General features: G+C 47.1%; 9 protein-coding genes and 1 non-coding gene across 10 annotated transcripts; 4 read left to right on the forward strand and 6 right to left on the reverse strand.

Annotated features, from left to right (window-relative positions):
* Nucleotides 1-194: 194 nt before the first annotated feature.
* On the forward strand, nt 195-3,032 carry FOXG_13554 (uncharacterized protein; the record flags this gene model as incomplete). The annotated part of the gene is made up of 6 exons (XM_018393540.1): nt 195-224; nt 405-517; nt 756-770; nt 1,136-1,258; nt 1,495-1,615; nt 1,947-3,032. The coding sequence occupies 6 exons, from the start codon at nt 195-197 to the stop codon at nt 2,028-2,030; spliced, it is 486 nt and encodes a 161-aa protein (XP_018252822.1). The 3' UTR covers nt 2,031-3,032.
* Nucleotides 2,089-3,496, reverse strand: FOXG_21203 (serine/threonine protein kinase; the record flags this gene model as incomplete). The annotated part of the gene is made up of 4 exons (XM_018401516.1): nt 2,089-2,598; nt 2,843-2,960; nt 3,010-3,084; nt 3,232-3,496. The coding sequence occupies 4 exons, from the start codon at nt 3,494-3,496 to the stop codon at nt 2,175-2,177; spliced, it is 882 nt and encodes a 293-aa protein (XP_018252823.1). The 3' UTR covers nt 2,089-2,174.
* Nucleotides 3,497-4,700: 1,204 nt separating this feature from the next.
* FOXG_21204 lies at nt 4,701-4,782 on the reverse strand. The gene has a single exon. It is a non-coding gene; the product is annotated as a tRNA-Gly (tRNA).
* Nucleotides 4,783-5,122: 340 nt separating this feature from the next.
* On the forward strand, nt 5,123-6,393 carry FOXG_13555 (uncharacterized protein; the record flags this gene model as incomplete). The annotated part of the gene is made up of 3 exons (XM_018393541.1): nt 5,123-5,411; nt 5,455-6,018; nt 6,065-6,393. The coding sequence occupies 3 exons, from the start codon at nt 5,123-5,125 to the stop codon at nt 6,391-6,393; spliced, it is 1,182 nt and encodes a 393-aa protein (XP_018252824.1).
* A 185-nt stretch (nt 6,394-6,578) lies between these two features.
* Nucleotides 6,579-7,138, forward strand: FOXG_21205 (uncharacterized protein; the record flags this gene model as incomplete). The annotated part of the gene is made up of 2 exons (XM_018401517.1): nt 6,579-6,820; nt 6,871-7,138. 2 exons carry the CDS (start codon nt 6,579-6,581, stop codon nt 7,136-7,138), a joined length of 510 nt encoding a protein of 169 aa, XP_018252825.1.
* On the reverse strand, nt 7,094-8,175 carry FOXG_13556 (uncharacterized protein). Its single transcript, XM_018393542.1, has one exon. It carries the CDS (start codon nt 7,691-7,693, stop codon nt 7,316-7,318), a length of 378 nt encoding a protein of 125 aa, XP_018252826.1. The 5' UTR covers nt 7,694-8,175; the 3' UTR covers nt 7,094-7,315.
* A 285-nt stretch (nt 8,176-8,460) lies between these two features.
* On the forward strand, nt 8,461-10,288 carry FOXG_13557 (uncharacterized protein). The gene is made up of 2 exons (XM_018393543.1): nt 8,461-8,848; nt 8,896-10,288. The coding sequence occupies exon 2, from the start codon at nt 8,905-8,907 to the stop codon at nt 9,424-9,426; it is 522 nt and encodes a 173-aa protein (XP_018252827.1). The 5' UTR covers nt 8,461-8,848; nt 8,896-8,904; the 3' UTR covers nt 9,427-10,288.
* Nucleotides 10,289-10,617: 329 nt separating this feature from the next.
* FOXG_13558 (uncharacterized protein) lies at nt 10,618-11,178 on the reverse strand. Its single transcript, XM_018393544.1, has 2 exons — nt 11,123-11,178; nt 10,618-11,068 (listed from the first exon to the last, which is right to left on the reverse strand). The coding sequence occupies exon 2, from the start codon at nt 11,066-11,068 to the stop codon at nt 10,754-10,756; it is 315 nt and encodes a 104-aa protein (XP_018252828.1). The 5' UTR covers nt 11,123-11,178; the 3' UTR covers nt 10,618-10,753.
* A 1,899-nt stretch (nt 11,179-13,077) lies between these two features.
* On the reverse strand, nt 13,078-13,518 carry FOXG_13559 (uncharacterized protein; the record flags this gene model as incomplete). Its single annotated transcript, XM_018393545.1, has 1 exon — nt 13,078-13,518. One exon carries the CDS (start codon nt 13,516-13,518, stop codon nt 13,078-13,080), a length of 441 nt encoding a protein of 146 aa, XP_018252829.1.
* Nucleotides 13,519-14,095: 577 nt separating this feature from the next.
* Nucleotides 14,096-15,673, reverse strand: FOXG_13560 (uncharacterized protein; the record flags this gene model as incomplete). Its single annotated transcript, XM_018393546.1, has 3 exons — nt 14,096-15,245; nt 15,301-15,404; nt 15,452-15,673. 3 exons carry the CDS (start codon nt 15,671-15,673, stop codon nt 14,096-14,098), a joined length of 1,476 nt encoding a protein of 491 aa, XP_018252830.1.
* Between the last annotated feature and the right edge of the window lie 180 nt (nt 15,674-15,853).

Raw genomic sequence — 15,853 nt, forward strand, 5'->3', positions numbered from 1 at the left:
CTATACTCCTCAAGGCTGAAGTCTCTGTGATCTGGGTGTACATTAAAGCTTATGTAGTTAAGAAAAACCCTCAATGACTGACCCCTTCTCTTGGTATGGGCGTATTGGCTTCTCTACCATGTTTGGGATAGTATATGCGCTATGAATCAGTGTCAATAATGCTTTCTATAAAGGATATACCTTCAGTATGACAGATGTACCTCATTGTTGAAGTCCAAGATAAGGTATGCCAGAAAATGTTTCTATATTGGATTCTGTGTTCAGAGACTAACAAGGAGAATCTTCTCTTCTCTCCCGAAAAGCTATCGCTTCTGCTGGAAAAGGCCTATTCACGAGTATCGGGGACATAGAGTCTGACGGCCGAATGCGACAATTGTTCAAAGAAATTTACAATACAAAAATAGGGGCGCGCACTGAAACAGGAAGGGGCTGCTCGATGGCAGGTGGCCAATAGGGTGATACGACGCGAAGAGGACTGGGGCTGTGCTACCCTGAAGATAGAACAGCTCAAGTCCGGGTGGGAGCTCGATGCACGTACTAGTGATACTCTTGCCTTACTTGAATTCTAGAAGCTTATAAGTTGTCGCTGAATTCTTTTAACAATAAACGATTTTATTTCAGGTACATTTTGGACTTCGAGATAAGAGCTAAAAGTTTGTAGCAGCAAGCACGAGACCAAATTCGCAATTACTCTCCGGCCGTTGGGGTATGAAGCGTTTTGGATAACTATATCAGATAACTCCGTTCGAAAATAGTATGACATTCCGGACGTAAGTGAAGTGACATATCACTATCAGATTCCAGATTGTTGAGACTGACTTGTACATACAGTGTATCTATTCTCTAAACCAACATTCGATCCATAACTATTAACCCACTCTATCGTCCCTCATACAAATTACGTCTAATCAATTCTTGAACGCCTGATTCATGCGCTCTGTTGGCAACTCCTGATTGTTGAATGAAACTCTACCCTAATAACAACGGAGCCTGACTCCCCAAACGCCTTTACTGCCGCAAGTTTACTCCATGTATCCAGAAGCAACAGGCTCATCAATTCCTTCTTCGTGTCTTAAGTAGATTCTTGTCAGGAGCGTTTCGTGTTTGCAAAGCTTTATCAACTCACCGTTTGTAGTGCCTTTCTAGCAGATCCTTGCGATGGAAGCGTCTTTGACATACTGGGCATTCGAACTGGGGCTCTTGGTGCGAAGACTGATGCCGCCTGTTGTCTAGTGAGCATACTTTCTTTATCTGAAATGTAAGTGGAGAAGTTGTACCTTAAGTGCTCAGCACGAGTGTATACCTGATTTTGTTAGTAGGTAATCTACATCTTCTTACAAAACGGCGTACCTTTTGGCATTCGGAACAAACGTGAACAGGCTTTCCCTTTTTCGCCTTTGAGACTTTACCAGTTGGCGTGCTCTGAAAGTCGTCGTAACTATCCATTGAAAACTAGAGCGCTTGCAAAACGAACTAAAACATACAAAAAACGAGGAGCAAAAAAGGACCGAATGCGGCTGCGATAAATTGCCACCGGATATCCGAACATCAGCGCATATTTAAAGACAGATTTCCCATGGCTTCCGTAGCGAAGCTGACTTCTCCGGCGGGCTTCGTAAGTCCTGTTTAACATGAGCCACTCGCTGAGTAGTCAGAACGAGGCTTGCTCCGTGGCGTTGACGAATCCCAACTCCTCAATCCGTCGATCACAAAAATAGACTCGGACCTTGACCAATCACAATCACCAAGCGCCGCATAATCCCTGTGATGAATGCGAATTCTCAGCCTTGGGCAGGGGTGCGTGTGGGGGCTTGCTGACATCATCGTTTCGGGGCGCACGGAAGAGATTCAAATGCCGGGGATGACGTGGAATCCGAATATAAGTGATTAGATAAGATAATGGCCTGAATTGGTTTGGAATCAAGTGATACTTTTCTTATTTTGAGGGACTTCGGCATGCGTGGGATGGAGATGGAGGTGTCCGAGGGTCCCGTGGTGGCTGGGCATACGGACATATGCCAAGGCTATAAGAGTCACAGCGTTTCACTGCCCCAAACCCGGTGCAACGGTTCGGACAATGCCAATTGACCGATCCTCAATTGTGCAGATAGGCTTATTAATCCTTTGCTATCGTTCTTTTCTATTACAAGCATATATCTCAGGTAAGTAAAGTTTCATGCTCTTTCGACTTCTGGAGTTCGCTTGGTTTTGTTGTAGGCTGGCAAAGCCCATTCTTTCACCCATCCTGATTCCAATATCTGCTGCGCCTGAGGCCGATTCTCTGGCTTCCATGCAAGCATTCGTTTCAGTAAGTCCAATAGCGCAGCCGCCTCCTCTGAGTTGATGGTTTCCATACCCTCCGATTTCCTCGGCTCTTGTATCCACTGTCTGAACCGTCTGTCCCATGACCAGATATCCTGCTCGTTACTGAGCGCCTGGCCTTTGTTATCAAACCATTTCGAGCGCTTGTCCCACTTGTCCCACCATTCAGGCGGTGGAATACCCTGCAGGTGAACTTGTTGCGCAGTGATGTCGTCCTGGGGGGCGATAATGCCATCAATGAGGGAGCGATGGGCAAATAACTCAAATATCAGACAGCTGAGGCTCCATATGTCTGATTCGAAGGTGAGCGGCTTTGTTGGTTCGAAATACGACTCAGGAGGGCGGACAACGAGGGGTGCATTTGGACTCGCATTTTGTCTTATCTGCTGGCCGGAAGGCGACACCAAAGTCACTCAGTAAGAGTTTGGCATCGCATAGGGAGATATCATCACTTGGAAAACCAAGTCAAACAGGCAGAACAGCATAATAAGGCACGCCGGTTGGTAAAGGTTCTACAGACCCGTCTAGACGAGCGATAGGCTTCAGCTTTGGGGCACCGAACTTTGCATACAACTGGTCGATCGACAGGTTGTTGAGCGAAGCTGGAAGTCGTAACAATAGGTTGCCCAAGTGAAGATCTTGCGAGTGGCTTTAGTAAGTGTTTGGATGAAGGGATCAGAAACTAACCTCCATGGGCATAAACGCGCGAGTGAACATGAGCCACAGCTTTTATAACTTGAACAGCCAGAGATCTGGCCACGTCTAGTTGAAACAAGCCTCAGTCAGATGAATCTTTTGTATCTATGAGGCTGCATCGTGCAGGTGTCGTGATAAGACATGGATGTGATCCGTTGGGCCAATTAACAGTGAAACAGTCAAGAACTCGCGGGATCATTGTTTCATCTGTACCGGTCATTGCGAGCCTCGAGAGAATATCGACTTCATTTTTATCCGCATATGAAGCTCCAACCTTCACTGCAACGTAGGTGGATGAATTTCGGTTGAGGGCAAGCCAGGCGGTTGAGAATGTGCCATGCCCAGGTTTGTGCACTATCTGGTAACGGTCATGACGCAGAGTATCATTAATCTGAACAGGATGGTAGCCTCCGGGCCGATAATCTTCAAGTACCTCGACTTCTTCGATGTACTTATATCTGACAGTTGGCGTAGACATAGCTTTGCGGGATGCGTTGGAGTAAGGTCGATGAGTTGCAAAACACTGAGTATCAAATGAACGGAGGCGCGCCGGAAACACGCGTCGCGTAGAAGGAAATAATGACAGGCGGAGCATGAGTGAAAGAAGGTGAGTTCCGAAGATGAGCAAGAAGGTAGGAAGCCGTGGCCGACTTTGCCGTTACAATTTGAGCCTTTGAGCGCGTGAAGTTGGTTATGTAGGTAAATACCGCTAAGTCCGTGATGATTCCATAAGTTTACAGACTCCTCAGTGCAAGCGCTTGCGGCAAATCGACAGACTGGGGCGTATGCACCAAAGCGAAGTTGGCGCGTGCCAGTCATCGCTTCCTCTTGGATAACGGAGTATTGCTTCTATTGTTAGTTGAATTCTGGAGACTGAATAAAGTCTGTAAATCATGCTGGCAGGACAAATCGTATGTTCAAGGAGCTCTTATGCATGTTGGTTGTGAAGTCCGTCGACCTGAAACAAACGCGCCTTCAACGAAATCATGCCAATGAGAAAGAATGTTGGACTAATTTTTAGATCAGTAAGAGATTGACCATTATGAACAGTTGAAAGGGTATAAACCGGTATGTTATTCTCTCAAAGCCTTCTTCTTGATTTCCTATCTTTAAGAAGTACACTAAAACACAACAGAAATCACTATGTCTACTGTCAACATTATCAAACAATATTTTCATGCAAGGAACGTCCCTGTATCCGAGGAACGTACGCGGCGTCTCATTGCTCTCGCCTACCAAACAGCCAAGGGAAAAGGAGCTTTACCCAAAGGCAGTCTTTGTGCAGTACGTTTATTTCTTCCACGAACCGTCTAATTTTCCACCTTGGTGATTCTAATGATCGACGACAGAAAGATCCTCTATAAAAAATATGTTCAAAGACATATCCAGGATTATTTAATCTACTATTGGATAGTCACAGACAAGAATTTGCCTAAAGCTATTAGGTAGTGTACAACATTTATTTTCATGATGCTGAGTCTCAGCACAGTAGCTATTCAATTCAGTGGGTTGCATACTCTAAGACGCCATAACGCCATGTAATTTAGCCCCGCCAAAGTCTTTCTTCCAACCAACAAAGGCAAAACCACGTAACACCGCTGAAAATAAATTTCACACCCAAAGCACCACAAAAATGAATTGCAACCAGCAAAAGAGAAGTTTTAGAGGTTCAATGATGGTAATGCGTAATCAGGGAATCGAACCCTGGGCTCCCCGACGCTGCTCGAATGGCAACGGAGAATTTTACCACTAAACCAATTACGCTACTGGATGTTGTTGACGATCGAAGTGCAATTGGACCCCAGCCATTTACAGCCAGAAGCACCATCGCACGCAATATCGATAGCCTCCCTAGAAAGTGGTTGTTGGTTGATGGATCGGCTGAAATCAATAGAGGGAGTTCGGGTCCAAGTTGAATAATTGCCTTTGCTGTGGCGTTTCATGGCGAGCTGAGTGTACATTCTCCCCGCAGCAAACTGTCTGATGACAACCAACAAAGACATTTAATAGTATCGTAATTATTCGTTGCTTAAACAATTTCGCAGAATGAGACATCTGGTTCAATTGCTCCGGTTGACTCTTTACTCCCAGCTTCCCCAAATTCATGCCGTTCCTCTTCACTTCTTTGAACACGACAAACTCGACGACCATGAAGCACCAGGGGGTCATCGCCACTTTCCTTGCAGCGTTTAACAATGCTGCCGCGAAACAACTGGCATCAGTGAAATTGGAAACTTGGTGCATTACCTATGTGTCAACCTACCTTGTCCCCATGCAGGCTTCCTCAAACTTGACAGAGATTGGCGAAGCAACCAAGTACTCCAGCCTGGCACCAACTTTAGACGTGACAGCTGCCGATAATGCTTCATCCGTCACGACTCAAATAAGTACTGGTATATCTTCTCCATCAAACTTTTAGAAGAGCTAACAGCATAGAAGATACAAGCTCTTCAGCTTTTGAAACGCAGCTCGTGGACGACCAGTCAACTGAACCTCAATCTGGCACCGAGTCCACGGATGGCACTACAATCGTCCCAATAAGCAGTGTTGAAGCGGAATTGACCTCGTCGTCAAACACTGCCTCAGCATCAAGCATTGGTACCGAGCCAGCTGTTCGATCAATCATCTTCCTCATATCCCTTCCCGAAAATGACAAACGCGATCTGAGCAGAAGAGCTACTGGCGGCTTCGTTGGCAACGAAAATCCGGGAGTCTGTACCTTCGCTGCTGTCTTTACCCTCTCGGATTATCAGCTCCTTGAAGGTGTTATACCCATATACTACGCTGGCGAAGAGTTTAAAGAGCTCTCTGGACAAGGTCAAGCACCCAGCGATGGCGTCACAAAGACATTTTTGTCTTCGGGCGGCGGTCTTCAGTTCACCAATGCTAAGCTGCCTGGAGGTCAAGCTGGGTTCTGTCAGGATTCTAATGGGAAAGTCTACATCACGTTTTCTTCGGGGCCACCGGGTTGCGTACCAGTTGATCTGTCGGTCTATGAAGGTATGTTATACTTGACTCTATCCGTTCGGTGCTGACAATTCTGTAGTTGAACAGTGTCAGAATGGCAGATTACTTGGTCTTGATACCTCGTGGACAAGCAGCTCTGATCTTACTGAACCGACAGAGGATGTCACCTCAACAGGGGAGGCACCAGGTCAATCCCAAACCCTCTCTGCATCGTCAGCCGATTCCACATCAGTCGAGGCTTTCACTACGTCAAGCTCCTCAACGACCGGAAGCACCGACACTGCAACAGTCCCCTTTGGAACGATGACCTCTTCATCGCCTGGCTTGTCTATTTACAACTACGGTCTCACCACTGTCGTCGTCCTTCGATTCCTCCGGGGTCTTCAGCAGCAGACAGCTCTGGGGTAGAGGAGGTACGGTCGTCTTCTGTATCAGAAGAAGGATTCCCTGAGACAGCATCAACTTCGGATGCGGCATCATCTGACGTCACCTCAGACACCGTTACCGACGGTGACGGCTCTACTACATCGCAGAATATATCCGATGAGACACCCATGTGGACTGATAGTTCGGAGACAACAACCAGCTCAGACATGTCAACTGAGCCCGGGACCAGCGCTTCCACGAAAGATGTTCCACAAACTTCAACAAATGGTGATATTACCTCCGAAATCCTTTCAACCACTATGGACGCCTCTACAACCAAGCCAACTACTGTTCCAACCATAGGCGCCTGTGTTTCCGGCATAACCTCTCCAGATGGGGAACCTCCCCTCAACGTTCGTGAAGAAGAATGTTCAGACCTCAACGTCGTTACTGTCAGTCCAGCAACAGTGTATGTATGATCAGCCATATTCTTGTACCATGTCCTAACCAAAACATTAGTACCGTGACGGAGGTTCGCAAACGTCGTATTGTCCGAGGTATTATTGTCGCCGAACATGTCATGCCAGTCACGAGAAACGTTGCCCCTCGTGATGACGATGACGCGGCTACTACCGTTTTTCCTACCCAGACACCCGAGTATGCTACGTACTGCGGTTCTGCAGATGAGTATTACGATGCTTGTTTGAGTCTTGGTGTAACGAGGTTCACGACTACTTTGTCAACGGAGACGGAGACGACTACTGATATTATCATTACTCTTCGGTGAGATGGAGGTTCACCGGGTAGCCTCGTATAAAAATGCAGCTATAGGGTCTTTCATAATGCTGACTACCACCAAATTGAAGCACATGTCATTACACTTGATCCTGTATTCAATGTTCAATGCTCCGCCTATCACATGATGAGACAAATAAAACATCCAAATGACTCCAACTACTGCAGCCTACTTCTGCGCCTTGACACGGCAGAGAACCCATCCAAGGTAGATGGGCTTCTTGCTAACAACACCATTTTCTGCAGTGAGATCCTTGGTGATAGGCACAGTGCCATACTGATCCTTGTACATCTGGCATCTAATCTGGTCCATCTTGGGAGGCTTGACACCCTTCACAGTAGAGTAGACGTTAACAAACTCCAGCTCTGTGAGCTTGTTGTTCTTCTGGTGGGTGAGAACGCCGAGAGGGACGTTGAGAGGAAGAGTACTGTCCTCTGGTTCGTTGACGGTGAGGATGGCGACGCCGACGTGAGGCTTTTCCGTAGGGGTGGCGGTTACAGCCGTAGAGAAAGTGGCGAGGCCAGCGAGAAGAGTTGAGAAGTGCATGATGAGTGAAGTCTGTTTTGGTAATGGACTACTTTGATGATTGAGTTGATTTGTTGTCTGATATCTCAATTTGTTGGGAACAAGGCGACTCTTTATACTTTATTCATTGGCATGTTTTGGCTAAACGAAAGTTACAGCGTTATGCATGTTCTGTCAGGCCACGTAGTATTCGGCCAGTTCCCAATCCCTCCAGAGTAAGCAGCCCTTTGTCTTTACATGGTGGCTCTCACTACCATGACCCTTGCCGTTCTCCGCATCGCTCAATCAAGTTTCAAGCCCAAATCCAATCAGAGTGAGTGGATTGACCGGGGCCCCGCTCAGAATGGACTCCCTTCAATACTGGCAGAAACGAACAGCCTATACCAGGACACCCTTACGGCCGCTGCTACAATGGGGCAGACTTACATGAGGTATTCATGTTGAGAACGAGAATAGGCAGCTGCAAAGGGATCCTGTAAGTAATGTATCGCGTGAGATAAAGTAAGCCGACGTTAGTAGGTGACGCCAGAATGCGAGAATCCTCAGAGCGAGTAAGCTCAGTGGATAGAGTTATTTATCCGGGACTCCGAACCAACCTTGTTGAGCTGATCTGGATGACTGCATGAGGCTATGCCCTGGCTGAAAATCCTATATCGTAAGTCTCCAGAGAGAAGGTGCATAAAATCCACTCCGCCTGGTCTGAGCCAATGCCTTACGCCAATAAGCTTACAGTGCACGTTGCTGTCTCGTAATGGGGCAGCAATCGGACGTTTACGAAATTGCCGTCTTCTGCTTTGTATGTCCACGGCACTTTTATACAAGCCCACTCTGTTTTCTCTTTTCCAGCCCTCTGTGAACTGTCCCTTGCCTCATTGGTGCTCGCTTCAGATCACGTGTATGCTCTCGACGAATCTTGGTTGCAAGCGATGTCGATCGTCACTCCACTTTGAACGTTGGGCGCGGAGAAATTCCAAGATGATCGGTTTCATATATCGCGCGCCTAAACTCCAGCCCAATCTCTTGTTAATGAAGGCAAACCCCGTGGATTGCGAAACTGGTCATTAAGAAAACCTGGCCTGGCACCAGGACATCGAGTTTCAACCGGTCCGCGTCGTGTTCTGGCAAGGCCGATCGTGTTTCCTAGAGCTTTCAGGCTTCGGATGAACTGTTCAATTGGTTAGTCCCCGCGCAGTATCGTGGTACTTGGGCACTGATAAGCGCAGTTCTTCGCCATGGTACAGCAAGTCGCTGTAGCATTGTATGATCGGGGTGACTTCTCTCGCGGGGACAAGCGGCGAGTCTTTGGCTATGCGGCATATCACTGGGGCATCATCATCATGCCCGATGGTCACGAGGAACGAGACTACCACGCCTTCTCTGCTACCGATGTATCCGAGATCAATCCAGTTACTTTTCGCATGCACAACCCTACCATGACTTGGTGGCTCCGAGCCGAGGAAAATGTCAAGGCAGATGAAAACGTCAAACCGCTTGGGTGTATCGTTATCGGAGAAGTGCCAGAGGATGTCACGTTTGCCCAACTCGATGACTTGTTCCATTCTATATCTTTACCGGTAAAGAATACGCATCCGCAGCAAAGCTGTGTGACTTGGATCATGTATGCCGTACAAGCCCTTCAGGAGCATGGTTGGGTAACGCAGTTTGATCTTGATGAGTTCAAGGACCGGGTCGTCTCTTATGCCGACGAAAGGATGGAAGGATCAAACTCACAGGTCATATTCTATCAATCCTAGCAATGCTCCTATGTCTTTTTTATGCTGCCAATATACCCTCTCGCTCCAGACTTCACCAGCTGGCTCTCACCCCATCCAGCAAGCGATCTTTGGAAAAATACAAGCCTCATCTCCTAACCTTTGAAGGCCGGTTATGCTGTCGAACATTGATCGAGGGCTTTCACGCTGCAGAGCCGTCTCCATGTCTCAATCCATACTCACTGCTTTCAAATTGAGAATTCAATCAGCACCCTTGTATACCTCAGGGGTTTCTATAGAGGCTGATGCTGGCTTGAGATGAGTTCAATTTCTGACGATTGGGCAAGGAATAGCATGTAATCTATGCTAGTGGGATATGATACTGGCTGCTATACAGCGGAGGATAACGAAGCCATGATGCATGAATCCTAGTTCAAAGTTGGCCCAGTATTGACAAAGCGTTACCTGAAGTACACTTTACTTGGCTTGCAGCATTAGTAACTTTCCATTGATATGAACAAATGTTATAAAAAGCGCCGCCAGACTTTATTGTCTCCACCATACAAAGGGTATCTCCTAATCTCGACAATAGGTTGACGATATGGTAGCCAGATATCTGCATTTGGGGTCTAGCGTCCTAGAGTAGCTGCAGTTATGGTCCTCGATATTAAAGACGGTTTCGAATACGTTGTAGCCTAGCGATCTGATTGAGCTCTCTGCGGAAGGCGTTCATTGAGTGATTAGGTAGACCGACCTCTCGTTCAGTGACTGCTCTTGTACAGAACGTAATGTACTTTATGAAGAGGATGGCAGGGAGATAAATGAAGTTGTTGTTACACCGCTTTGACCTTCAAGTCACGGTAACACAAGACTAAATCGACAACCTAATTGATTGCAAGCAAACATTTATATGGAGTACGCGAGGTCTTGGCCATTCTGGAGTTGTGCTTCAGCTTGCAACTAGCTGTCGGTCATTTCCTTTTCCATAGTGAAAATATCTAGGCATGATCGTGGCAGGAGATTGACTTTAAGGACTGGGCAGATGTTTCTCGGAAGAAGCTGGGCCTGCTATTAGTGTCCTGCATGCTACATGTTCTGTGGAACCCAGCTGGGCCTGCGTTCAATCAGCATCCTCGGGGAGGCTTCTGTCAGATTCGGTCCAAACAATTTCTGTTCAAGCTTCAATGATGAGTGTTCATCATATGACGTACTCAATTATATGGACCTGATTTTCTTGAGGAACTTTGTGTAGTATTGACTTGTCTATCTGAGCGGACATGAGCTAGGTCTTGACTTTGCTACCGTCCCCTCCTCTACACAACCTCGCACATCCGTGATCTTTTACCTATCGAATTGCAATCGAGATAAACTAACTCAGAGACCAAGATCCCGTACCACTAACTTGAGAAGCAGGGTTGACCGGAATATCAAGAGGTCCCTTGATCGCGGTGCCATCGCTGAACGTGAATGAGACCTCGTTGCCGCTTCCGATTATTCCGTTGAACTGCTGAAACCCTCCAAGACTCTCAACAGAGTTGTACTCCAGGGTCGCAAAGTTACTTTGGAAGGGCTGAGTTGGCGGATTGACGTTGCCTGAAAAGACGTACACACCATCATCGATGTTGAATGTAGCGGTGAAGCGACCAGGCTGGGTAGACGTGATAAATCCCTGGGCAGAAGACATCTGTGAGAGAGTTAGAATCTTGTAAGTACTAAGTAAGGCATGTAAGGATTCTACCTTGTAGACGTGAATGTAAAAGTTAAATATGGGATGTTTGTAGGATAAGGTTTGTTATGCTGTTGGATGAAGAAAGAAAAGGGCTCTCGCGTAGGATGACCCCGATATATATACTTCAGATCAAGAAACTTCCCCTCATTGCTCGCGCTGTTCATATTGTAGAAGGCGGCCCAGATCTGCCGCTTTCACAACGCTCAATAGCTTCCCAGCACGTCAACGTCAAAGCGCTGAGACAGAATACGCATCACAGACTGTCCTCTAGTTTTACATCAGCTTTCAGCTACTGGTTGATCTTTCCCGCGTCTAAGCAGATACTTTGAGGCCAGGCAATTGATCTACGCCAAAAACAAGTTTTTATGGCATTTTGTTGAGGTTGAGAGATCAGGGCTTCGGAAGATGTCCAATTGGCACTTGCAGCCTTTAGCCGTGTCCTGCATGTCCCATATCACTTGGCAGATTAGCTACGGTATAATCCTCACGGTTGACATCTTTGTGCCAGTAGTAAGAAATTAGTGAATACCAAAACCAAGCCATGGAAAGCTACGGATGATCCATTGACGAATCGATGTACTTCAAAAATCTTCTCAACCTTGGCTAGTGAGACAACATATGCAATACGTCGTCAGAACCAAAGCGCAGTCGCCATTTCGAACGCAGATTGCTTTTCTGAGACATCACTAGCCATCAGCTTCCAACTCTCTCTGTGCAGTTTCCAACTTTCAATGAGCCATGAGCGTTGAATACTCGAATACAAATCAAAGGGAAAAGACCCAAGGAAATTGAAGACAGTTAGAGTACATGTCTTCCAGACATGAAAAGTGGTAGGTTGTGATTACAGTGTTTCCTCTGGCATTATACTAATGCGGTACGCGTGTACATGATGTATAGACTGTCCAGCCCTATATATCACCTAGGCCACGTTGTTGGATAACAGAGGTTTCACTAGAGAACGTAAGTGAGCTGTCACATTCTCTAGTGCGAAGCCAGCTTTCAGCTAGCTGGTGATCTTTTCCACGCTGAAACAAACCGGCAGATTCGAGCACGTCATAATGGCGAATGGTTTGTGCTCAATGCAGGGCTGTTTGAATGTGTCTTCAACTGATACGTACAGTAGCTGCAGCATCTAATAGCTCGCTGTACGTAGACGTAAGCGGTGTATGTATTATGCGTATCCAACTGGGGTCAATAATTGGTCTGTTGCTTTGACTACTGTACAGGAGTGGCTGGATGATGTCGCAAATGCTAATGTTGCCCCTGCATGGACACTGGCAGAAGCGGTAAGCAATGGCCTTTGTTTAATGTGAGCTTGCGCTCCATAATTATCCAGGGTTGTATAGCTGCTACATTTGCCACAGCCCTAGCCAATAGATAAATTGAGTTGGTTTCAGGTTTGCATCCTTGGTGATTTTGCGAGGGCGTCTAACTTACATTGGATGCTGAGCATTTTGTCGAATCTGTGAGTAGTTGACAAGAAGGTTTGTTGATCTAACATCCGCTAACGTTACAGGCTACTGTAGTGCATCCAGTAGTGGTTGTTGTCCTATCGACCGCCCTATTTCTTCCAGGTTCTATGCATGCATTACTGGTGCTAGAGCGCTGTAGTGCACGCGCCGGCACAAGTTGCACCTGGAATGCTTTATTTTTTTTTTTTTTTTTGGACCGCATGGTATTTAGCAGCTGGTCTACTGAATCCGAAGATACTTGTATAGCAAACATTTTTTGTGTTTTCCAATACTTTCTATTCTACTTATAATGTTTATGATGGGCAGGTTCAAGCAGTCTTGTCCCGCAATTTATCCAGCCTCACTGCAAATGCACACAGAAAACTTCACCGTTGATCCTCTCTCCACTGAATGGCCAATGTCATAATAATATTACGAGTTATAATTGATATACTGAGTTACTAAATTCCTGGCATTACGAAGTGATGCTCTCAGATTGAGAGCCGTCGTAGATTACTCTGTACCCATTGTCCAACGTCTGTAACCGGACCCCAAGGCAGCCTCAAAAGGCCAGCGTTTAGTGCAATGCAACATAAACTCGCCCTTCAACATATCATGCGATATCTGTGCAAGTTGCCTTAGCTGGCGCAGAAAGTCATCCTCATCAAATCGACGGCCAGTGAAAAGATCCAGTTCAATCTGAATCTTCTGCCTTATCAGATGCATCCGTTCCCATTGGATTCTATGGACCAGTTGCTCGTTCTCTGTATTGTCTAGGGGCACTATGTAATCAAAGTTACAACAGGGCCGATTGAACAGACTTATGTGTAATTCGATACGGCCATTGTGAGTGCTTCTGACATCTATTGTATCGGGCTCCCATTCATATGAAGACTGAGAGGATGTAGAGCGGTCAGGGCTTCGCTCAGCGGGCTCGTACGGATAATACTCCATTATTTAGGTGTTTTTATGACGGAGACTTATGTGGAATGCAGGGAGTTGAGTCGAGCTGTTTAGCCAGTGGAATGTAGTCGGTGCGAAATATTTACTGGGAGAACATGCTCGCCTCGGTTCGACTTTTATAGGTTGGTCCACTGCCGTGATGCTTGGTTGACTTGCTTCCTGATGCGCTTTTGCATCAGCTTTCAATCAATGCCGTATGCTGGTTCTGTCAGTCAGAGTGAGCGATGCGTCGCGGAGGTGTTGAGTCAGTCATTCACAGTTGGCCCTTCAAGGTTAAATACAGGGTTCAAGCTCAGACGCACTCTGTGAGCTTCATAACTGCCGGTGAGGTGGCAGCTGCCCATCAGAATAAGGGGTTTCTCTAGGTATCCACCAATCAAGGTCAAATCGATGATGGTTCAAGTTCACGGTGCGCCATAAGATAGATGTGATCAGATAACATGTGCTTTTTCATGACTTCATTGCGACAAACTGACAAAGAATTATCGATGCGGTATGAGTAATCTTAAGAAAATGACAGATCCTCCTATCAGAATATGCCAGTTCTAGGTGAATCTCCAGGCCAGACTTAGTAAGCGTATCGTGTAGCACCTGTGTTTCCTTCCCGATCGAGCTTCTTGTTAGTCTTAACAAGCCAGATCTTCATAGCCCAAACGCCCGCAATACACATAGTTGCAAATCCAGCATTGCTTGCCATTCCGATCAGATATCGCGGGCCGTCTGACTTGGGGTACAGATACGCAGTGTAGATGTACGAGGCGTTGGCGATGACGTTGACGATAGACAAGCTGACCGACTTCTTCTCAGCTGTCGAGCCAAGCGTTGCGGAAACCCAGCCAAGAATCATCGAGTTGACTGCATATGCACCGCTGGCAAACAAGAAACAAGCGATGTATCGGGCAGGTGTATTCAGCGTCACACAGGAGATGATGTATCCGACGAGTGCCATGCTCATACAGGCAGTAATGTGCCAAGTTCGCTCGTTGAACCGGCCCGAAGACCATCCTGCAAGGTACCCAAAGAAACCAGAGACGAGGTAGGGCGGGCAAGTCAGAACCAGAGTGATGGTGCTATTGAAGCCAAGAGAGCCTACAACGGTAGGGAAGAAGTTGTTGAAGGAACAAGCAGAAAGATGCATGTTCTGGATGAAGCAGAAGAGCCACAGACGAGGATCACGGATAGCTTGGAAAAATCCAGCTCGAGCTCCCTTGCTCTCCTCCAGACCAACAGTATCGCGCAGCATTCGATCATGCGCAAGTTGTCGCTCCTCTTCGGTCAACCACCGAGTCGTTAAGGGACTGTCAGCCAGAGTGAAGATTCCGATGATGCCGACTGCAAAGGTCAAGACACCTTCGATGATGAAAAGCCATTGCCATCCTTTGAGTCCGTGATGCCCATCGATCGTGCCAAATGTCGCCGCGGCGATCAAACCGGAAAAGGACGTCGCGAAGATGTTGCCTGAGTATAAGATCGACAGTCGCGTAGCAATCTCTTTTCGTGTGTAGAAGATTGCCAGAAGGTAAAGGGCTCCGGGATAAAAGGGGGCTTCGGCGACACCAAGGAAGAATCGAACGACGACGAGACCTTTGTAGTCTTTGACGAGGGCGGTGCAGGCAGACACGATGGCCCAGCCCATCATGCAGATTGACATGTACAGCGAGGGACGGACGCGTTTCGAGGAGATGAGCATGTTGGATGGGATCTGCATGAGCAAGTAGCTTGTCAAAGGTTAGCATGGGCACAATGACAGGAGAAGGCATTCATTCATCATACCCGACGAAAAGGATCGAGATACACGTGTTGTACTGTGTTCCCTTGAGGCCAAGGTGATCTTCGAGACCGTTCAAGCGCGCCTGGGCAATAGCATTTCGATCAAGCTATGAAGGGTCAGCGTTGTCTCCCCCACAGCCAGGACCAAACTCACGTAGTTGAGGAAGTACATCGCCCAGAGAGTAGGCATGATGCGAAAGTCCAGCTTGCGAACAAGGCGAATCTCAGCCGGATCCGTCTTCTTCACCGCACCAGAGTAATCCGCCTCTGGGTCAACAAGGACACCAGGCTTCTCAGCTGCATCAGCAACAGACATTTCGACAAAGTTGTCTTCAGGCTTTTGCTCGATGCTTCCACGCTTGGAATTGGCAGTCATGATGAATTCTCAAATGGTTGTAGAGGTGAGTTGATTCTGAGGAAGCCAAGATTGGAGCGAGTGGTCTGGCATGTTATATATCTTGAGTCTCGTAGCTAGCGGGAGAACTTCTCCATGGGTGATTTTCCTGGGGCCCCGGATTCCCCCAGATCAACCTTTGCTAGATCCAGTCCAGACCTC

The sequence above is a fragment of the Fusarium oxysporum genome, chromosome 12, assembly GCF_000149955.1.
Source record: "Fusarium oxysporum f. sp. lycopersici 4287 chromosome 12, whole genome shotgun sequence".
NCBI classification, from domain to species: Eukaryota; Fungi; Ascomycota; class Sordariomycetes; order Hypocreales; family Nectriaceae; genus Fusarium; species Fusarium oxysporum.

Bases quoted from the DNA above. Each gene is read 5' to 3' on its own strand.
- FOXG_13556 (XM_018393542.1), bottom strand. From the start codon at position 7,693: ATGCACTTCTCAACTCTTCTCGCTGGCCTCGCCACTTTCTCTACGGCT.
- FOXG_13557 (XM_018393543.1), top strand. From the start codon at position 8,905: ATGGTACAGCAAGTCGCTGTAGCATTGTATGATCGGGGTGACTTCTCT.
- FOXG_13558 (XM_018393544.1), bottom strand. From the start codon at position 11,068: ATGTCTTCTGCCCAGGGATTTATCACGTCTACCCAGCCTGGTCGCTTC.